The 22,738-nt window shown below is 32.5% G+C and overlaps 9 protein-coding genes across 9 annotated transcripts, besides 2 other annotated features; 4 read left to right on the forward strand and 5 right to left on the reverse strand.

The window, feature by feature from the left end:
• Window positions 1-5,296: 5,296 nt before the first annotated feature.
• On the forward strand, window positions 5,297-7,228 carry TVAGG3_0211670 (uncharacterized protein; the record flags this gene model as incomplete). Its single annotated transcript, XM_001315091.1, has 1 exon — window positions 5,297-7,228. One exon carries the CDS (start codon window positions 5,297-5,299, stop codon window positions 7,226-7,228), a length of 1,932 nt encoding a protein of 643 aa, XP_001315126.1.
• A 230-nt stretch (window positions 7,229-7,458) lies between these two features.
• On the reverse strand, window positions 7,459-8,104 carry TVAGG3_0211680 (small GTPase mediated signal transduction; the record flags this gene model as incomplete). Its single annotated transcript, XM_001315092.2, has 1 exon — window positions 7,529-8,095. The coding sequence occupies one exon, from the start codon at window positions 8,093-8,095 to the stop codon at window positions 7,529-7,531; it is 567 nt and encodes a 188-aa protein (XP_001315127.1).
• Window positions 8,105-8,745: 641 nt separating this feature from the next.
• Window positions 8,746-10,033, forward strand: TVAGG3_0211690 (histidine acid phosphatase; the record flags this gene model as incomplete). The annotated part of the gene is made up of 1 exon (XM_001315093.1): window positions 8,768-9,952. The coding sequence occupies one exon, from the start codon at window positions 8,768-8,770 to the stop codon at window positions 9,950-9,952; it is 1,185 nt and encodes a 394-aa protein (XP_001315128.1).
• A 317-nt stretch (window positions 10,034-10,350) lies between these two features.
• Window positions 10,351-12,588, reverse strand: TVAGG3_0211700 (the record flags this gene model as incomplete). Its single annotated transcript, XM_001315094.1, has 1 exon — window positions 10,351-12,588. The coding sequence occupies one exon, from the start codon at window positions 12,586-12,588 to the stop codon at window positions 10,351-10,353; it is 2,238 nt and encodes a 745-aa protein (XP_001315129.1).
• A 304-nt stretch (window positions 12,589-12,892) lies between these two features.
• On the reverse strand, window positions 12,893-14,017 carry TVAGG3_0211710 (cyclin-dependent kinase inhibitor 2C-related family; the record flags this gene model as incomplete). The annotated part of the gene is made up of 1 exon (XM_001315095.1): window positions 12,893-14,017. One exon carries the CDS (start codon window positions 14,015-14,017, stop codon window positions 12,893-12,895), a length of 1,125 nt encoding a protein of 374 aa, XP_001315130.1.
• A 224-nt stretch (window positions 14,018-14,241) lies between these two features.
• Window positions 14,242-16,649: a mobile genetic element.
• Window positions 15,006-16,232, forward strand: TVAGG3_0211730 (zebrafish ch211-108c17.2-related family; the record flags this gene model as incomplete). Its single annotated transcript, XM_001315096.2, has 1 exon — window positions 15,006-16,232. One exon carries the CDS (start codon window positions 15,006-15,008, stop codon window positions 16,230-16,232), a length of 1,227 nt encoding a protein of 408 aa, XP_001315131.2.
• Window positions 16,650-18,830: 2,181 nt separating the features above from the next.
• TVAGG3_0211740 (uncharacterized protein) lies at window positions 18,831-19,193 on the forward strand (the record flags this gene model as incomplete). Its single annotated transcript, XM_001315098.1, has 1 exon — window positions 18,831-19,193. The coding sequence occupies one exon, from the start codon at window positions 18,831-18,833 to the stop codon at window positions 19,191-19,193; it is 363 nt and encodes a 120-aa protein (XP_001315133.1).
• Window positions 19,194-19,457: 264 nt separating this feature from the next.
• TVAGG3_0211750 (uncharacterized protein) lies at window positions 19,458-20,306 on the reverse strand (the record flags this gene model as incomplete). Its single annotated transcript, XM_001315099.1, has 1 exon — window positions 19,458-20,306. The coding sequence occupies one exon, from the start codon at window positions 20,304-20,306 to the stop codon at window positions 19,458-19,460; it is 849 nt and encodes a 282-aa protein (XP_001315134.1).
• Window positions 20,307-20,759: 453 nt separating this feature from the next.
• Window positions 20,760-22,738: part of a mobile genetic element that runs on past the window's edge.
• TVAGG3_0211770 (uncharacterized protein) lies at window positions 21,770-22,612 on the reverse strand (the record flags this gene model as incomplete). Its single annotated transcript, XM_051226666.1, has 1 exon — window positions 21,770-22,612. A coding segment is annotated over one exon (843 nt), but the record flags the coding sequence as incomplete, so codon positions are not given.

Genomic DNA, 22,738 nt, shown 5'->3' on the forward strand with positions numbered 1-22,738 from the left:
AATAAATTCTAACTTCATGAGATAAATTTTGAAATTAGAAAATGCGATATCTGACTCAAATATTTATCTGAACACATTTAACATTCAATGATAAACTAAAGTACTATACAGCAGATTCGATTTGGCTTATATTTTATATAATCAACAAATAATCCTATAAAATTGTGCTATTCACGTTGCTCAAAGATGTATTGAACATTCCCTACTTGTGTATTGATAAAATTAGATATAGATTCTAATGTAAATCGATATTTTGAAAATTCATATATATTTTGTCTTGGTTTGGCATTTGATCGTGTTGAAACCGGAATTGCAATATATATCATCTAAATATATAACTATCAAAATATGAGCTATAGATTTTTAAATTATTCTCCTGAATATGAGTGACTAACATAATTATATTGAATTGAGTAGTAAGAATCATAAATATTAGAATCTGACGATAATTTATTATAACTTTATATAGGAACAAGATTATAAATGATGATGAAAATAAAGATTAAATTTAAATCTGAAAATTTGAAAACATTAAGTGTATATGATAGCATTACAAAATTAAATTTTATGTGGAAGAGGAAATAGAGGAATTAGAAGTATTATGAGAAAATAATAAGATATAAAAACAAGATTCTATTAAATGAGTTAATTTATAGAAAGGAATAACAGTGTGAATGTAGTAAATGAATGTTTTCATGATGTATTATTGAAATCTTAAGTTTTGTTAAGAAGATAATAAGGGAATCAAATTTTGTATTAGGAAGTTTGACCGACAAGAGTGTATTGTGCACTCTTGTCGGTCTGCATGTCTCATTCTGGGAGACATTGTCACTGCATGTCTCCCAAAATGAGACAATCTTCCGCATTCATAACTGTGGGAAGTTTGACCGACAAGAGTGCATACACTCTTGTCGATCTAAATGTATCTTACAATCAAAGACACTTTCATACAATCTTTTCGAAGTTAAAAAAAAAAATTAATTATTTCTTTCTTTTGTTTATTAAATCGCCTTACTCACGTACTAATCTCTTTTAGAGACTCTATCGAGCTATCCCCACATATAAACCTGTGACAATAATACATATTTACTCTCTTCATATTCTGATCTCATGACACATTATCGCAAAAACTATAATTATACAACACATCTCATAAAGTCTCATTTTAGCCCTATCTAAGCGTTCAAAACCTATTTTCCACACGTAATCTGATTCTTCTGGCTCCGCTGATTCGATTTCTGCTGTCAGATCGTGAAAATATGCATCACATAAAGAGATAAACACAACTCAAAATTATTGCTTTTTTTTTCAAATTGTCTATTCATCCATCTTTACATATTTATTATCTCCTCCGTTTCCCCTCACAAATTCTTTTATTTTTCTGAATAATACGTATAATAAAATGAATATCTCAAAAACTAAAACACAAAATTAATGTTGGAAAATGACTAGATATAATCTGAACTTTTGAATTCATACATTTTTGGAAAAAATTGAATTTTCAAAAAAAGAGCTTATTTAGGTTGAAGTTGTGAAATTTTAAGGAAAATATTAAGTTGTGCAATTTGCATTTATCTCTTTATGTGATGCATATTTTCACGATCTGACAGCAGAAATCGAATCAGCGGAGCCAGAAGAATCAGATTACGTGTGGAAAATAGGTTTTGAACGCTTAGATAGGGCTAAAATGAGACTTTATGAGATGTGTTGTATAATTATAGTTTTTGCGATAATGTGTCATGAGATCAGAATATGAAGAGAGTAAATATGTATTATTGTCACAGGTTTATATGTGGGGATAGCTCGATAGAGTCTCTAAAAGAGATTAGTACGTGAGTAAGGCGATTTAATAAACAAAAGAAAGAAATAATTAATTTTTTTTTTTTAACTTCGAAAAGATTGTATGAAAGTGTCTTTGATTGTAAGATACATTTAGATCGACAAGAGTGTATACTCTTGTCGGTCAAATTTTGCAACCACATTATGAATGCGGAAGATTGTCTCATTCTGGGAGACATGCAGTGACAATGTCTCCCGGAATGAGACATGCAGACCGACAAGAGTGCATAATACACTCTTGTCGGTCAAAGTTTTGTAATCACATTGTGATTGCAGAAGATTGTCTCATTCTGGGAGACATGCAGTGACAATGTCTCCCGGAATGAGACATGCAGACCGACAAGAGTGTATTATGCACTCTTGTCGGTCAAAGTTTTGTAATCACATTGTGATTGCAAAAGATTGTGCTATTCCTGCATATTTTCTACGAGCCTGCTTCATAAAATTGAATCCTTCTATCCAAATTAAATGCGATTTCGCTAATCTTTCATCTAAAATCACTAATCAGAAGCATATTGCAAGTTAACTTGAACCGGCATGTTCCTCCTATCCTGTCTTTCAGTTCTTTCTATCAGCCATGGTTCACAAGGAGGAGAGCTTTGCGCACAATCAGACATAAGATTGCGGCAGAGGAACCGGGAAGAGAGCAGCTTGAAGCGGTAAGATGTCCGAATGCTGTCTCCCAGGTGTATCTGTCAGGCAAAGTTCACAAGGAGGAGAGCTTTGCGCACAATCAAACAGAAGATTGCGGCAGAGGAACCGGGAAGAGAGCAGCTTGAAGCGGTAAGCTGTTTTCAAGTCTTTAGTTAACAAACTTTAACAAAAGGCATCTAAAAAATTTGAAATAATTGCAAAATAATGCCGTCAGGTAATGCGCACCTAAGGGAGGTGTTTTGCGGGAGCTGGGGGTATCTTGGTGAGTACTCAGGAGGCCAAGAAGGGCACCCCAACCGACATTTTGCTGACGCATTGTGTAAGCAACCATTCTGATAACCGCTCAAACCGTCGGGACAAAATAATTTATGAAATTATAAGTCATCTTTCTAATACATATTTTTGGAAGGGCGTAAGATACGCCAACTTAAATATATTATTAAATATGAGAAAATCGCTCAACAAAAAAACAATTCTTTCAAAAAGTTTGACATTGATCTTTCTAATACATATCCTATGGAAGGAGTTTACATTCACAAAATAAAAACCAGTTTCAAAATCTTATTACTCCTTGAATTAAAATCATTTAATTTCAAATCCATTCCAAATCCTTAAATCTGTATTAAAATCATTTTGCCAACAACCAACACAATACAAATTACATTTCCATATATCTTCTTGTCCATTTTAATTTTTTATCTCATTTTATTTAATTTTATTTAAAGCATATAGACATCGAGATCCTTTACACATAGTTATATAAAAGTCAAATACATAATAAATTCTTAATTCTAGAGATATCTCAAAATCTCAATTTTTTAATTTAAAATACCTTTCATTTTTCACAGTACTATCACAACAAACAAGCCATTTACTAATTAACACATATAAGAAAAATATCAAATTACAAAACAACTTTCAATATCATTCGCATCGAATTCTATTTTTTCATAATTATCAACTACATGTTATTATATAATATATGTCGGCGCATATTCCACTCTATACAAGTGTCAGACACACTCACACAAAGCTGTGAGATTCATACCTCTATCAGTAGGACTTCTCAAATCAAGAACACATATGTTTCCCTATCGCACATCTGTGTAGGATCTAATTAACCCTTTGGACTGGTACTTCAAAATTTGATAATTTGATAATTTCATGTGATATCATCATTTGCCTTTAAAACAACTGTGCGTTAAACTAGACACGTTTCTCTATCATAATGCAAAATATCAAAGTTTGGGAGACTCCCAAAGTGTCTGAAACTGATCATAAGGGTGAAAAACCGTTTCCCAGAAGTTGGGAATGTAGGGTATTAAAATGATCGAAAAATCATAAATATTTTAATGGAAATACGAATATCCTATAATAAGAAAAGAAATAATAACAAAGTCAGCTCTATCACATTACAATTTAACCCAATTTGGTCGGATTAGCATCGGATGTGAAAAAACTATGAATTCATTATTAAAAAGCAAATGGTAATAAAAAAATTATTTCATACCACGTTACTCACAATATTTGAGAATCAATTTGTTTCAAAAAATAAATATAACCGTTGATTATATTGTCACTTTTCAGTTTTGATAAAGGTGATAACGTTTTCTTTTATCAAACATATATTCTAAATACTGTGTACATCATCATATAGAAATACAATCCTGCGCACTTTCTATTGAAAATGTTTCAATGAATATTCAACTTTTTTATATTCTTAAACTTAATTTATTTGGATGTTAGCTAATTTAAAAATCGATATATTTATCTTTTGAATGCATTCAATTTTGAATGTGAAATTCGCACGTTTTAACAAATTAGCATTATCAAATTACAAAGATAGACCCAAAATTTGGGGTTTATTTTGTTTCTTTTTTATTTTCTGTTTTCACATTTTAAATTCAAAATCAATTATTAATATCATTTCTTATATCATATAAGCATATAGACTTGGTAACATTATGTTTCTTTTTGATTTGGTCTTAATTTGTTTTATTCATATAAAATAATGCGCATTTATGAAATTTTATCGTATATTAATCTCATATGATTTATTTTGATAATATTTGAAATACTTTCTTATTGTATTTCTTTTTATTTGATGAAAAATTTCTTGAATTCATAACGAACGATCACCTAGAAATGGCTCAACTCTCTACTGTAATTCCCTTTAATCTATAGTGCATTTAAATATGTACCATTTATTGTAGAACAGAGCGGATTATAATCATGCTAATTTCTATAAATTGAATGGTATTCAATTATTATATTTTTCGAAATCATATCAAATGTCGTAATACAGTCATACTTTTTCCCTCTAACGTTCTATCGGCTTTACAAAATTTATAAGATTATTAATTCTTTCTTATGGACTATACATTTTGAAATCGATAATTTTCCTTCTCACAAATCCAAATCACATCTCACAAAATACCATTTTCCTTTCAATTGATTCATGGTTCATTGAATTTTTACTTTTCTTTTGTTTATTCTATTTTACATAACTTGTACTGCGGAAATCTCAGAAACACAAATTTCACCAGGATTTCCGCAGGATATCATTATCCCTCCAGATGGGATTACGCTTTTTCCAACAACTTCTTCTATTGTATATTTTCCAGATATATCTAAAATAGACATTACAACACATGATATATATGTTCCTCCATCAGGAAAAGTAACGATTCACCCAATAAACCAAGTGCAAATTACAATAACAATAGGTGTCTTAAATACTCCTTCTGGCTCTTGTAGATGGAAAACACAATATTCAACATTTTATAGGTTAGGATCAGATGAGATGCAAGATAATAGTCTTGTGTGCATTGCATTTTTTGCAACTGATATAGAACAAACATCATTTACTATCAAAACCATCGATCTTGATACAGATGATAGAGTTTTAATATATTCAAACAATAATAACCTGCTATATCAAATGAATTCGTTTGATTTATATACTTTTACGTGTGCTTCTTTCGCATTATTTTATCGAACCGATAGTTATCAGTTACAAGGGTCAATATCTGTATTCGAAACAGATAAGTTCATTGCAACAGGAGAACACTCATTACAAGTTGATAATTCTCTTGTTTTTGATATCCTACCATATCATTACTTATTGGTCCATAATCATCAATACTTTACAATTGAAGCCCCTGTTGACGCTCAGAAATATGATAACGGAGCTTATTATTTTACCGAAATGGCAGAGATCAAAATAACTCCTACTGAAGCTTCCCACAAAATACATTTTTCTGTTTTAACCCGTCCATACGTATATTGCAAGGATGTGACGATCTTTGATGGTTATGACACTCAATTTCTCATTTCTGGCCCTCCCTGTGACAAGCAATGCTTCATCCTTACATCTCCATATATTATAGATTATTATATATACGTTCAGAACCTCGGAGATGCTTTGACGATTTATGCTCCAAATGCTGACATCAGAACAAGGCTTTCCAATGAATATGGATTCATCACAAGAGGCAACTCATATTTCTTCCATATTTCTGCCGCAGATAATTCCTCAAATTGCGTAATTTGTCTTCAGAAATGCGAAATCGTTTCTTCAACAGTTCCTGGCGAAACATTCAACAACAAATACATTACAGAGTTTACATCACAAACAGTTGTTGAATATCCAAAGCTATTTTACAGATTTTTGACCGGATTTTATCATTATTACATTCCACACAACGGTTCCGAAGTTTACCTTAACAGGTATTCATTATATGTCTTCCACAATCCAAGGAACTTTATTGCTACCGGAAGTGGCCAGACATTCCTCTCAGATCAAAGTTATGTTATAAATGTAACAGATATGAGACTTACAATCCGTATATTACCTCTCAAAGATGATGTAGAGAAATACCTTAATATCAGTGTCTTCAATTATCGAAAGACTTCTGATGTTTTACCAAATTGCAACTCTTTTGACGTAGTTGCTGTAGCGGACAATGACAAGAACTCAATGTCCATTAGTTATAAAGCAGATAGTTTCAATTCAATCCCAGTAAATTTCTCGATTGCAGCAAATCAGAGAGTTTGTATATGGTATGCCGCATCTTCTCCATTCCAAATCACATTATACCATGATGAACTCGAGGACGGAAACACGTTTTCGTTGATTCCAGAGAGATTTGGACAATTTCCGACCCCATCAACTTTTAATAGGATCAGAGGGCGCTCGGTAATTGCTAAATGGATTACATATAATGATGTTGATGGAATCCCAGAAAGCGGAGCTTCAATCGAGACAATCAAACCATCTTCCATTGCAACCACGGAGTTAGGCGGAATGTTCAGGGGAACAAGGAGCTACATGGACTTCCCATTCGCAAAGTACACAAGCGCTCCAAGAATAACGAATTATGGGGTAGAAGAAGAAAAAATAAATGTAACCCAGCCCGACCAAAACCCTAGAAAACTCTCAGATCTCCATATTGCATTGATTGTCGTATGTATTCTCGTTGCTGTTATCGTAATAATTTCACTCGTTTGTTATTTCAAGAAAAAGCGATCAGACAGCGATCATAATAACTTGAAAGAGGATAAACATTCCACGTCCGACATAGAAGATCCGGTTCCAATCCAAAACAATTACTTTTCGTCAACTCCTTCGCCAAAAAGTTCGGCTGAAGCAACAACTAACACGACATTGACAGAAACTACTACGGAAAGCAGCAATAACAAAGGTAATAGTTCATACGAGGCAAAATCGATATAAGTTCTTTAATGATACTTGTATTTTTTTGTTTGAATAAAATTATGTTTGTATTATTTTAAAAGAAAACCATCTTTTGTGAATACATTTGGATTGTAGATCTACCGAACATATCTTTCTACGGAAGAGAGTTCGAGTTTCCCCAAATTTCGTAAATATAGTGGTTGCAAAAATCAGCTCAAAACAGATCGGAAGGCGGGTACCATTTTCTCTACTTCCAATCATTTACGTAATTGATATATAAACTTAAAAATCTTTAAATTAAATTCATATAGTTAATATGAAGGAAAAAAAATCACCAATTTAGATAAGAACGCAGCCTTTCTTCTTTGGTTTGAGAGCATGCTTCATAGCAGCATCGAAGACTTCTTTAACACCCTCTTGCTTAATAGCAGAGCACTCTACGTACCCGATAGCTTTGATTTCATTAGCGAGCTTCTCACCGGCCTGGTGTGTAACTGGACTCTTGCCTGTCTGTGCAAGGGACTGGAGTGTGGCGTCATCATTACGAAGATCAGACTTGGTGCCGACGAGAAGATAAACTGGGTTCTGAACATGCTTCTTAAGCTCCTTGAGCCAGATATTCTGTACGTTCTCGTAAGAGTTTGGATCGCAAACTGAGAAGCAAACAAGGAAAACGTCGGTGTTGGTATATGAAAGGATACGGATGTTTTCAAGTTCTTCTTGACCTGCTGTATCCCATAATTGAAGATGAACTTCTTCACCATTTACTTCGAGATGAACGACATAGTTGTCGAAAACTGTTGGGACGTACTCTGGTGGAATTTCTTTCTTGGCATAGCTCCAGAGAAGGCAGGTTTTACCGACAGCACCATCACCAACAACGACAACCTTTAAGTTCTTTGGCATTTATGAAATGATAGATTCGGCGGTTAGTCCACATTTTCAGATAAACCGTCATTTCTTGAAATATTAGATAGGTGAATTAACATTCTTTTCCACTCTGCTGAGTTAAACATCGTAGAAATATAAGTTATGGCCTATTTTTGGACATTTTTAAATTTTTTTCTTTTTTCTTTTTGACATCGATTTTATTTGATTCTATGTCTTATGTGTTGTACATGCCAATTCGTGAAACTAACATTGATTGATCAATAGACATTTTGAAAAGGTTTGTTTGACAAATTCCTGATTTCTTATTTCAAAAGTCACTTGGAAAATACGGGAAAATATCATCATCCGAAGAAGTAGATTTTATCTCGTGGTCAAAAAATGTTTTCAAAAAAATAGTCAATTTTTTTTCCTTCTGATAAAGCGAGTGAGAGTGAGGAAAAAGGTTTGTATTTGCGGCTGATCCAAAAATCATTTTGTTACGTGCATCACACAGATGCTCATTACTAGTTCATAAGTTTCTAGTTGTTTTGATTGTTTCAATTGTTTTGACATTTTTAAAGATTTTTGAGCAAATTCTATATCGATTTGAGTTAACATGTGATAGAGATAATAGATTATTAATAAAATCGTCTTTCTGACGAATCTGTCACTAACCAGTTAGATTCTTGTCAGTTTTTCATAGTTTTCATGTTTCAGATCTTATTTAATTTAGGGCTTTCTTTCGATGAACAGTGCGTTGGTGCACTGAAAACACCAGCCCCTGTACCTGGGAAAACATTAAAATACGTTCAAATCCTCACTAGGCACGGTGCACGTTCACCATTAAACGCATTTAACATGCCAATGCATTTTAGAGGATACTGGCAGTGCGATTCTGATGATGCACTTGCTCCAAGAATGCATGCTGCCCCTGTTTCTCATTTCAGACGCTTTAAACAAGTTCTTGATCAAAGATTAGTTGAATACTTACCAAACTGCCGTTCCGGCGACCTTCTTCTTTCTGGCATGGAGCAACACAGAGCTCTCGGCCAACTTTACCATAAATATATCTACGATGATAACAAATTATTCAGTGATGAAGAACTTCCACCAAGTCCAGATACAATCTATGCTCGCTGCACAGATATCGAACGTACATTCCGTTCCGCGCAGTCTCTTCTCCATGGCTTGTTCCCACCTCAATCTCCGAATGAAATTTTAGAAATCGTAACAGATACATCAGACTTCTCCCGTCTCCGCTTCAACTTCGCCTTCTGCCCAGAGGTCTACCAGCTCTACCAAGACTGGGAGGCAACAGATGAGTTCAAGAACTGGACAGATACAGTTTGGCCACAAATCCAGAACGTTACGGACTTCCTTAAGCTCGAGAAGACCGGCGATAATGTAAATACCGCATGCGACTGGGTTGCAACCCAATATTGCTCAGATAAACAAGCACCAAATGTTGTAACCCCAGAAATCCAAAGAGTCTGCCTCAGAGCTATCTCAGATTACGCCTACAACCTTTATATACAGAACCACTGGGTCCCCGGATCATATACAATGCAGGAATTACTTAGAATTCCAACAGCTTTCGCAAAGAACGAGACAAAGGTCAAATTCGGCTTATTCTCAGCCCACGATACTACAATCATGGTCATTAAGACTCTCATCGAAGGTCCAAACGCCAAGGTTGACAGAATTCCTGGATATGCTTCGCATCTCGCAATGGAACTCTGGGAGGACAACGAAACAAAGGAGCTCTACATCAGATGCGCTCTTAATGGTGAAGATTTGAACCTCCAAGCCGTAGGCGAAGGCGTCAAAATCGCGAAGTTCTCTGACTTCCTTGAAGCATACAAGGAAACATACAACCACTGCAATTCTAAGTAATTTATCGTTTTTTACATATAGTGATTTTTAAATCTCTTTTATTTATTTTTTCTTTTAATTAATTTACAAAATAAAGTAAAATTAATATAATCATATTTTCTTAGTATTTCGAAAGATAAAAACAATAAGTTTATTAATATAAAAGCTTGAATTTTCAATTTCATTTTTACAAATTCCGTTTCCAATTCAGTTTCATTCAGCATAATTCTCTCAATTTTATGTAAGAGTGTGAATTATGAGGACTAAAACCATGAAAACGAGTTTACATTCTTAATTGATCTGAGAATAAGATCAAAAGAAGATTCTAAGATAAATATTTGATGATACTTTCGATTGCTGGTGCTGTATTTTCCTTTATTTCATTAATTTTGAAATTGAAACAACAAAGTGCTACGTAATTAAGAAAAGTTCCTTAAAAATTCATATTCCGATCTATTTTGTAATTTATCTAAATCTGCAGGGGTTTCTCCATTATTATTTTTCACATAAATATTTGCTCCATGTGAGATAAGAAGCCACGAAAGTCCAAAGTTATTATTAATAGCGGCATAGTGAAAAGCAGTATTTCCAGAAACATCCTGTATGTCGATATTTGAAGTGTGAGAAATCAGATATTCTGCTACTTCTATATTTTTCTTTTTGGCTGCATAATGAAGAGGCGTTCTTTGTTTAAGATTATCCTGTACATTAATATCTGCACCGTTTGTAACAAGTAGTTCAGCTATTTCTTTGTTATTATTCTTAGCTGCTAAATGAAGAGGAGTTTTCAAACGATTATCCTTTGCGTTGATAATTGCACCTTGTGAAATAAGATATTCGACTATTTCTTTATTATTATTCTTAGCTGCATAATGAAGAGGTGTTTGATCTAGATTATCTTTTGCATTGATATCAGCACCATGAGAAATTAGAAGTTTTATGGTTTCTTTGTTATTCACCTCGACTGCGTAATGAAGTGGTGTTTTATTTTCATTGCATTTTACATTAACATCCGCACCATTCATAATTAGAAATTCTGCAGTTTCTTTACCATTGCTCTTTGCAGCATAATGAAGAGGCGTTATATTTGCATTGTCAGTCGCATTAATATCTACACCATGAGAGAATAGAAGTTCTGTAATAAGCTTATTATTAAGTAAAGCAGCAGAATGAATTGGTCTTTTTCCTGATTGTTTTTCAATTGAATTTATATTTGCACCATGAGAAATAAGTTGTTCAGCAGTATCATTGTTATTACCTAAAATTGCAAAGACTAGAGGTGTATTTGATTTATCAGTGAGTGCGTTGATATCTGCGCCGTGTAAAATAAGATATGAAGCAATTTCACTTCTATTACATAAAGCTGCATAATGAAGTGGTGTAAAATCAGAATTATATTTTTCATTGATATCTGCCCCATGTGAGATTAAGAGTGCAGTAATTTCACTGTTATTTTTCATAACAGCATTATAAAGTGGTGTAAAATCAGAATTATTTTTTGCATTGACATCTGCCCCATGTGAAATTAAGAGTGAAGCAATTTCACTGTTATTTTGCATAGTAACATAATAAAGTGCTGTATAATTAGTTTTATTTTTGGCATTAATATCTGCCCCATGTGAGATTAGAAGCTCAACGATTTCTTTACAATTTGCACGCGATGCAAAATGAAGAGGTGTTTGTTTATACAATCCCTTTGCATTAATGAGTGGATGATAATCAACAGATGAGTTTAATATTATTTTGCAAACATCAGTATTGCCATAATAGGAAGCAATATGAAGAACATTCATTTGGGCTGAATCAGTTATATTCAAATCAAGACTTTCATTTTTAAATATTTCAGCACATTGTGGAAATGCTGCACACCATGGTACAATTGAGTTTTTGTCTTTTTTGAGCATTATGAAGAATAATTTCAAATTTCTAGAATCGATAATGCCAAATAAAATAAATGTACCAAAACGAATTAAATTTTTTTGAATAATGTCTTCAATAAAGTCATTGTTATGAGATAATATTGCATCCTTTAAGATATCCAAGTCAACTTTTTTATTTTTCAAGCATTCATTGATAATGTCTGTATTTCGACCAATAACTGCATACTTGAGACATTTATCACTGATTTTATAATTGAAATTGGAAATAAGATAAATAAAGATATTAATTGATCCAAAATATGCACATGCTTCAAGAACATCAAATGAAAAGCTAAGAATATTTATTTTTATGTCTTCTGGTGAGATATTAATGAAAAATTCTTTAATTTTGTCGATTTGATCATACATTATCATTATATTTAGTTCATCATCAGTTGTATCCTTTTCGAAAACGAAAATTTCATTATTATTTGATGTAATTTTCATTCCTTCGAATCTGGTTTCAATTAAAAATTTAGTTACTTCAGCTGTTGTAAGTGAATACTTATTGAAAAGAAGATTGAGGATTTTGATATAAGAATCAATAGATCTGTAGTTCCATTTGCATGCATTGACTAGGTTTCTGATGATTACATTAACTGAAACTTTGTATTTTTTAATTAAAATAGTTTCAATCTGTTGAAAAAACTCTTCAATTGACTCATTTGGTTGTAAGTGATTGAGCGTATCATATGTATTTATAAAATCATCATACTTATTTAAATATTCGTAACTCATTATGGGATTAAACAGAACTTTTTGATAGATAATATTTTGAATCAAAAATAATCGTTATTTATCTCCAATATTTTTACTCGTTTTTCCGAAATTTCTAATTATGCAAGAAAATATCAATCCATAATTAAGTTTTAAATGATTTGTTGTGCATAAATAGAGTAATAGTTATGAACAAACTGAGAACAAATAGTTTAAAAATTAATTCATATAATTCATATTTCTTATCTTAATAAGCATTTTCAAATCAATTAGCAATAAATAAAGAATTTTAATATGCAAAAGATTAGGATCAATTAAGAATATATTATGAAGAAACCCCATATGAGTTGAGTAGATTGATAATATTTTCACAGCAAAATTCTCTTGCAATTTCAAGGGCGGTTTTCTCAGAAAGATCTTTTGCATGGACATCTGCGGAGTGTAAAATAAGAAGTTTTGCTATTTCTGTAAAATTATTTCTTGCGGCAATATGAAGGGCGGTTTTCTTGGAAAGATATTTTGCATTCAAATCTGCACCATGCGCAATTAGTATTGTTAGCGATTTCGTACTATTATTTATTGCAGCGATATGCACAAGAGTTTCATCATTATCATTTTTCGCAGTGATATCTGCTCCATGCGAGATAAGAAATTCTGTGAGCTCCTCGTTGTTATTTTTAACGGCAAAATGAAGAGCAGTTCTCTTTTTAAATTTATCATGCGCATTGATATCTGCACTATGAGAAATAAGGAATTCAACTATTTCTTTATTATTATTCTTTGCTGCATAATGAAGGGCTGTTCTATCTTGAGAATCTTTTGCATTGATCTCGGCACCATTGGAAATCAGAAGTTTTACTGATTCTAAATCATTATTCTTTGCAGCAAAATGAAGAGCTGTTTTATTTTGGAAATTTTTTGCATTAATGTCTGCCCCATGTGAAATCAGAAATTGCACTGTTTCTTTACTTTTTGTTTTGACAGCATAATGAAGAGGTGTTTCTTTTTCATCACCTTCTTCATTGATATTTGCACCATGAGAAATCAGAAGTTCTACAATAAATTTATTGTTTACCTCAGCGGCAAAATGAATTGCACATTTTTTCTTAAATTTTTCAACTGACTTAATATCTGCACCGTGAGAAATAAGCTGTTCAGCAATTTCATTATCATTATTTTGAATAGCATAGAATAGGGGAGTTTTGAAATTATAATCGATTAGATTGACATCGGTGCCATGTAAAATAAGGTATTTGGCAATTTCTCTATTATTATTGGCCATTGCATCATGAAGTGCTGTACAATTTGAATTATCTCTTGCATCAACATCTGCTCCATGCGAAATTAGAAGTTCAACTATATCTTTATAATTTCCACGGGCAGCAAACTGCAGAGGTGTATCTCTAGACCTTGTCCTTGCATTAATGATTTGATGACAATCAGGGGACATATTTAATATGATTTTACAAACATCGATATTGTTATAAATGGAAGCAAAATGGAGAACATTGAAACCATCTGAATTAACCTTATTCAAATCAAGATTTTCATTTTTGAATATTTCGGCACATTGTGGAAATGCTGCACACAATGGTACAATTGAATTTTTGTCTTTTTAAAGCATTATGAAGAATAATTTCAAATTCATAGAATCGACTATTATAAATTCATTAAGGATGGGCACTCATTAGGGTGATGAAAAAAATCAAGTCTAGCAAAGTCAATATATTAAAAACAGTGAAGACTATTATATAGCATTATAGTGCACAAGCTCAAATATTTAGTGATGCATTTCTCGAACTTATTTTATTTATAAGTTAACCTTGAAACATGAATTTTAGTATATCATGAGCATATTTTTTTCTAATTTTGCAATACTTATAATATCATACCAGGATTCATGTGGAAGTCTAATATTTGGTATATAATATTCTTACAATAAATGTATTAATTCAATTATATTCAAAATGATGTGTCGCAATTTTTACTGAAATTGCAAATTTAATTTCAACAATGAAATTATTGTTTAAAAAAAATAGCACAACAGCAAGATGGACAATCATATATAGAATTATAATGCTCCATATAATGCTTTGATTTGATGCGTATATAATGTTATTTTTCGAACATCTTTGTAAAAAATTGATTTTTGTAATTTTTGAAAAAATTCGATTTTATTTCGAGATTTCCTCTATAGGTGAAGTATATTGAACAATATTCCTATGGGAGAAAATAATTGTAAGTATGAGTACTTTCATTAATACTATGGGTGCCATGGTTATCGCTCAAACGATCAAGTTATATCTCGATTGCGTAAATTGAAATTTTGCTATTTTCTAAATTCACGGCAACAACATTCTTTTATCCTGATCGTACATCACAATATTTGAATGCGCGACCATTTGTTCAAGAAACCGTCAAGTTATTCTTCATTTTTCATGCCGCGGCGAACAAAAGCAGTTGCAAAGCGTATAAAGAACTTAGTTCAAAGCGCGAAAAATAGGGTAGAGCCATATGTCGTCAACACTGTTGAATTTGTGCTATCTGTATTATTGAGCGGCGCTACATTTTGCCAATCAGAATTTCAATTCATGCTGAATAACATCAAAGTTCCGTCAGAAGCTACATTTCATCGAGTCCAAGAAAAGGTTGGTCGTGTTATCATAGAAGTTGCCAGAGAATCTGTTAATTATTGGAAATCTCGAATGAGAAAATGTTCGGGACTTTTGTTTGACGGTTCTTGGAGTCAGAGAAGAAATGCAATGTTTTGCTATGTACAATTTGTAGAAGAGAAACTCAAAAAAATTGTAGATTGGGAAGTGATATCTAAATCTTTTAAAAATTTCAAAGGTAATTTCAACGGAAAATCAAATGAAATGGAATTTGAAGGCTTAAAAAGAATGCTGAAGCGTTGGAATAATGAAAAACGTGTAAATTTTTTTGTGCATGATGGCGATGTCAAAATTGTTTCTACAATCAAAAATACGTTCAAAGGTATCAGAGAATACAGAGATCCTGGACATTTTCTTAACAATATACAGAAAAAGCTCAAACTGCCAGAATTCAGAATCTTATCTAGCATTTCAAAGAATTTATTGCGTTGGCTTAGGCAACTTCTCAATGACACACATATGTCAATTAAAACAAAGAAGTTTTTATGGTTGAATTCCGCTAAACATTATGCCGGAAATCATAAATTTTGTCCAGATCCTGAAAAATGCAAGATGATTAAACCATGGAAATATGCAAAAAATAAAACTGCTATAAAAACATTTAAAAAATTCCTCGAAGATACCGTAAAAATCTTTGATATGGTAAAAAAGATTCATTCAACTCAAGTAGTTGAATCGATAAACCATATCAAAGCAATGCTTGCTAATAAAAATATTAATTGGCATGCTTCTTGGCCAATTAGGATGGCAGTCACAATATTGCATTTCAATGAAAGTATGTTTGAAACGATTGTAGCAATAAGATACAGGTTAAATTTACCAACAATGCCAGAAATGATGAACAGATATTTCAGAATGTATGATACAACAAAAGATTTAATCAAAGCATTCAAAAATTCAAAGCAAGTTCAAAAAAAGTTTGCGGCATTAAGAGCTATAAAGAGAGGTCTTCAAGCTACCGATGATTGTATTACTCTGAAATCACATAAATAATTATTAAATTTATTTCACCCTCAAAACATCATAATCTTGCACCTTCTTTGAATAAACACTTTCACCTTCTATTTTTAATTAATGTTTTTTAATTGTCCAAAATTTTTAGATTATATAAGATATAATCTAAAAGATAAGTATATATTCTTAATCACAAAACCTAGCATTTTATCATATCTATATATCAGCTTCCTAAATATAATACTCATATAGTTAGTATGATTTTAATGTTTTTGAACATGAAACGAAAATATGATTACAATCATATAACATAATGGAGTTATTGATATAACTTATATGCATGATACATTAAGAAGTCTTCCAACAATATAGATATAGTTGTAGATTCCTATGATTCCTTTTATATTGTGAGATAATAACATTTTTATGCTGTCAGGAGCCTATGAGTGTCCATCCTTAAAAAATTTAAAATCAATCAAATTTTTCCGAATAATGTCTTCAATAAAGTCATTGTTATGAGATAATATTGCATACTCTAAGCTCTGGTTGTGAATATATTGGTTTTTTATACATTCATTGATAATATCAGTATTTCGACCAATAACTGCAAATTGTTGACATTCATAAGTGATTTGATATTTCAATTCTGAAATAAGATAAATAAAGATATTAACTGATCCAAAATATGCGCATGCTTCAAGAACATCTAATGAAAAATCAGAAGTATATATTTTAATGTCTTCTGGAGATTTGCCAATAAGAAATTCTTTAAATTTGTCTATTTGATCATTCATTATTATTAAATCAATTTCATCATAGTTTGCATCCGATTCAATAACGCAGATTTCATCATCATTTGATTTGTATTTCATATCATTGTTAATGCCAAAACGAAAAATCTTCTTAATATCTTGTGTTTTTTGTGAATACTTCGTGAAAAGCATGTTGAGGATTTTGATGTAAGAATCAATAGATCTGTAGTTCCATTTGCACGCATTGACTAAGTTTCTGATGATTTGATCAACTTGAACTTTGTATTTTTCAATTAAAATTGTTTGGATCTGTTGAAAAAACTCATCAATTGAATGATTTGGTTGTAAGTGATAGAGCATATCATATGTATTTATAAAATCATCATACTTGTTTAAATATTCGTAACTCATTATGCTTTATAAATGAAATTTTGGAAAAATTAATTTTGAATCAAAAATAATCGTTATGATTTCGTATAAAATTTCCACATGTAGAGTAATTCATAATTCATAATAAATGTACGTTTATTTTATCAAGAAATAATATGATTCATAGTTATAAACCCCATGTAAATGATATATTTTGAATAGATATTAATCAATTAAGGGTCATGCGTACTTAATATTTCCATTTACTTTAAACCATTAAAAAAAAAAAAAGGGTAGTGGGGCCTCCAGGCACTTCGTGCCCTCTAGCCCTGAAGATGTTTAGTATAAATGAAGTTTGGGTACTGGGGGCTTCCAGGCGCGTTGCGCCCTCTAGCCCATAAAAAATTTTTGGTAGAGCACTCAAAATAGTATAACTTTGTCCGGACAAGTAAGGGTCTATCGTCGCTACAGGAAAAGTTACAGGCGTTCCAAGGAAGTATACTTTGAGAAGCCTTTTCTGTCACTTTTCAGGAAAAAACATTTTTATTATTATATATAAATGAATTTTACAAAACCACCGTTACCCTTCTTTGGAAATAAGAGTAGATGTAAAGATATTCTATTGAGAGAACTTAAGAAACTACCGAATGGTCTAACATTTGTAGATTTGTTCGGTGGAAGTTTCTATATATCCCATTTGTGCCATACAATATTCCCAGACTCAAAGATTATATGCAATGACTTCGACAACTATATGGACCGTCTCAAACATATTCCAGACACTAACAAAATATTGAAAGAGTTAAAAGAAAAGATACCTATAGGTAAGATGGAACGTATACCATTAGATAAGAAAAATATTGTGAGAGAGGTTTTGAAAAAAGCAGAATATATAGACTGGGATAGTATATCTGCTAGACTATTATATAGTGGTTCTATAAGAGTTCATGACATTGAAACACTTATGTCAAATGTTTTATATCTTAACTATACAAAGGTTTTCAAAGAGGACATAGAAAAATATATTGAGGGTATAGAGTTTGTGAGATGTCGTTGGACAGAGTTGTATGAAAAATATAAAGACAAGGAAAATGTTTTCTTTATAGTGGACCCGCCGTTCTATAACACATGGGATTTTCAATACCAAGTAGACTGGACTTTGAGAGACTCTTTAGAAACTTTAGACGTTTTACATAACTGTCCATGCTTTTACTTTACATCCGATAAAAGTGGTTTGGAAACCGTTATGAGATGGTTAGAGGACATACATGACTATGAGTTTAGATATGACAAGATAGAATATGAGAGAGGTCCTATAAACCGAGAAAGTGTCATAACAAAGAAATTTTACTAGTAAGTAAATGTGGTTTGAAATAGGACTACTTGTTTTAGGTTTTTTCCATTGTGTCATTTATTTCTTTGACGTGGCAGAAAAGTACAGAGAATATGAAGATGAACCAATGCCTGCAAATGTCCAGTATATGTACTCGTAAGAGATATTTTTATCTAATATTAAATGGACGCACAGAACTTAGCGAATGCACAGCAACCTGGACAACCAAACCCAGAGAATATTCCAAATGAAGTTAGAATACAAACTGCAATGGCAAACTATGGTCAAGTGCCAACAGATGTACAAATGCAAACTGCCATGTCAAATGACGCTGCGTTAGGTTTGCCACCATGGTATGCAAATATGAGATGGAAAGAGTTTTATACAAACCCTGAAGTGGGATATAAACAACTTTATGCAGATGACGCGAACACAGGAGTTGACCCAGAATATGTTTTCTACCAGAGGAGAAACAGAATGTATGAGCTCCAGTTAAAGAATGCTATGGAACTCAACAGGAAACGTAAGAGACTAGGCGGACATTAGATTTTTACACGTAGTAAATGGGTTTCTTCAGTAGTATTGGAAACTTCTTTCGAAATGTTGGAAGAGGTATATGGAATGGAATAAAAACCGTAGGAAGAGGAATTTGGAACGGAGTCAAAAATATTGGTAAAAGAGTAGGTCAGTTCGTTGGTATTATACCTAAAGACCCTGAACCAGAAGAACAAGCTCCTGTTATACAACAGCCTGAACCTGCACCACAGTCAAGTTGGCAACCAAATCCAACACCTCAACCGTATTAAAAAATTATATTTTTACCGTTCGATAGTAGTTGTATATGAAACTAAGTTCTAAGTAAAACGCATGGTATAATGGAATTATTCTCTTTCTTCCATCTGTAGTAAACCATACTTGAAAGTCTGAAATACTTCCACTTGGTGGTTCGTATAACTTTGTAGGTTTTTCGTAAAAGTCATTTGCCAAGCATAAGAAAGAGTTTTGGGCGCCAGAAAATGAAGCATGAACGATAATAGCATCTGAGTCGAAAACATTTTCATATGTTCCATTAGGGTTTTCGACTTCATAAAAGTCCGGGTGTACTGGATATTCTGCAGGCTGATTTAACATCCTCAGAAATCTATACCATGCCAAGTTGTTATATTTTGTAGAAATATAAACGTTTTCTCCAAGGTCTTCTATTCTATTGATTTTAACAGTTGCATTTTTCCTGTCATATATAATATCGAGATGGTACTCTCCTTCGTCAATGTTATACTGTTTTGCATATTCGAGATAGATATCGTTTATTTTTTCTTGAAAAGCTTGAAGAGTTGTTTCTAAGTTTACAAGCAAATTCACTTGTAAAAGTTTTCCCTGTTCAAATTTCTCATACGTACGTTTTTCTTTGTTATAGTATCGAACTTCAAAACCGACTGTAAATGGGAAACCATGTATGGCTTCTGAAATGAACTTCATTCTACGAAAGCCAATAGCTTTTGTGACGGATGGGTCTCTTAACCATCTTAACGGGTAGTCAAAACGATAGCCTTCATGCTTTACGGTCTCTGTCTCAAACTTTTGACCTACATTAGTAAAAAGTTCATCTAATGGTTTAGTTGTAGCAACTCTAGAATTTTCTTTTTCTATTGAAAGCATATTTTATCTAGAATAAAAATGTCAAATGAAACAGCGTCTATGAGAGAAATACAACACAACCGACAACTCATTATACAAGCTCTAAATAAGAACACAACAAACTTTTCAAACTATTCTAAGATATCTGAGTCATTGAAAGAAGGAAACTTAAAACTGACATTAAACCCAATGACAGATGAGTTTCTATTTCAAGACAAGAAGAACCATACTGTCTGTATAAATCCAACAAAAGGAACTTTAAACGAGAAACCTATAAATGAACTTCTTTTGAAAGCAGATGTTGACAACAAAGCTGACAAAACATATGTAGACGATGCAATAGCAAAAGAAGAAGAAAGAGCTAACAAAGCTTATGCAACAAAAGAACATACTCATCCTGAACTAGCAGACAAAACATATGTTGACAATAAAATGTCAAGTGAAGTGACAAGAGCTGAAAACGAATATTCTAAAAAGACTCATACACATACCATTGCAAATATTACAAACTTACAAGAAACCTTAAACAGGAAAAGTGACGTTGGACATACACATTCTATATCTGAAATAACAGACTTAAACGTTAGCCTTGAAAAGAAAGCAGATAAGGAATGGGTGGCTAGTGTGTTAGTGAAGAAAGCAGATAAGGAATATGTGGATGAAAAAGATAACGAAATGAAAGAAAGGGTTGACTGGTACCATGAATGGACATCGAAGATTTTAAAAAGTAAAGCCGATACAGGATGGGTTTCAGGATGTTTAGACCTTAAAGCGGATAAAACATATGTTAACGATGAGTTAGAGAAGAAAGCAAATAAGACTCATACACATACAAGTTTTACAACTTTTACAGCAGATGATATTACACTAAACACAACCTTGCCAAGTAAAGCTCCAACAATACCACCGGCAACAAGTCTTGTAGATACTTTGATATCTAATGACAATAGTATTATACATCTAAGACAGGAACTCAATGTGCTTAAACAAATTTTGCCGAATCTTATTTACCCGGTTGGCTCTATTTATACGTCAATGAACTCTACCAGACCAGAAGTAGTACTTGGTTTTGGAACTTGGACTCAAATAGTCGACAGGTTTTTGTATTGTGCAAACTCTTCAAAGGAAACAGGTGGAAGTAAAACGATTTCAGGTGAAAATTTACCTGCGCACAGTCACTACATAGATTTAAGTACATCTCAAGCAGGTTGGCATAAGCATAGATATTGGGATTGGTCAGCAATGACAAAAGGTAAAGGATATGATGTTAAAGACAACGTTAAGTTTGCTATAAATTGTTACTGGAGTAACACTGAGGAGGAGGAAACCATACACATCGCGTTTCAGGTATACGCAAACAACGGGACAAAGTAAAGACTACATGCCACCTTACATGACAGTTTACGCATGGTATAGAAATGCTTAGTCGTCATTTTCAATTCTTTAGCATATTCGTCAGGAGTTGTCTTATATTTGTTAGGAACTGTCTTTGAAAGTATACCACCTTGAACTTTGACAAGTTTGAAACGAGGTCTGACAATAGTAGTTTTATCTTCTGCTTGCAGTCTGTACATTTTGCCATGTTTGCCTAAAACTTCATAATATTCTCTTGTATACTTTCTTCTATTTTTACGAACACGAACGTGAGTACCTGTCGGGTTCCCATTGTTGTCATAGTCAATAGTATTTTCATATGGGTCGCGTTTAGGTATTTCTATTTTTACTTTGTCACCTTTCTGAAGTTTGAAGCCCGGCATTCTTTCTTGTTTGTCTCTTTTGACTAAATTATTAAATATATAGTCTTTCTCTAAGTCGGGGTTGTTTTTCATTTCTTCGGGGGAGTGGTTTCCCAAACCTTTTTGTTTACGGTTATTGTAAATATTTAAAACTTGTCTCATCTTTGCCATGGAGAAGTGTCTATATTTGTCGTCATATGACATTTCATTTGCTTCACCACCTTGTGGTTGGTTTAAGTCTCTTAACATTTTTATACAACCGTCAATGACACCAAGAGCAGAATGGTTTTGGTCGACAATGAAATATTGGTTTACATTTTTTGAACGCAGATAGTTTTTAATATCGTCTGATTTGAAAGAACTTTCACAGTCAGATGTCAGTTTTGTTGGATGGTATTTGTCAACGAATATTGTCAAAGCTGCTAAGATATCTAAAATATTTTTGGACTGTAATGGTATGGCTTCACAGTATCTTGTGTTTTGACCGACAAATATTAGCCAGTATGGTGGTCCATCTGTTCTAACTCTCGGAATGTTTTCCAAGATATCCATAAACCAAGCATTTGGTGTTGAACTAAAGATTTTTACCATGAGTGCTTTCTTTGTCGCTTTAGAAACATAGGGGTCCTTGTTTGGATTCGTCATTTTTAACCCATAAGAAATGGGTTTTTTGGCGCGTTAGCAGGAGTTGCATCCAGATTTTTGCCCGCAGTGGGA

Source organism: Trichomonas vaginalis, chromosome IV (assembly GCF_026262505.1).
Source record: "Trichomonas vaginalis G3 chromosome IV, whole genome shotgun sequence".
NCBI lineage: Eukaryota > Parabasalia > Trichomonadida > Trichomonadidae > Trichomonas > Trichomonas vaginalis.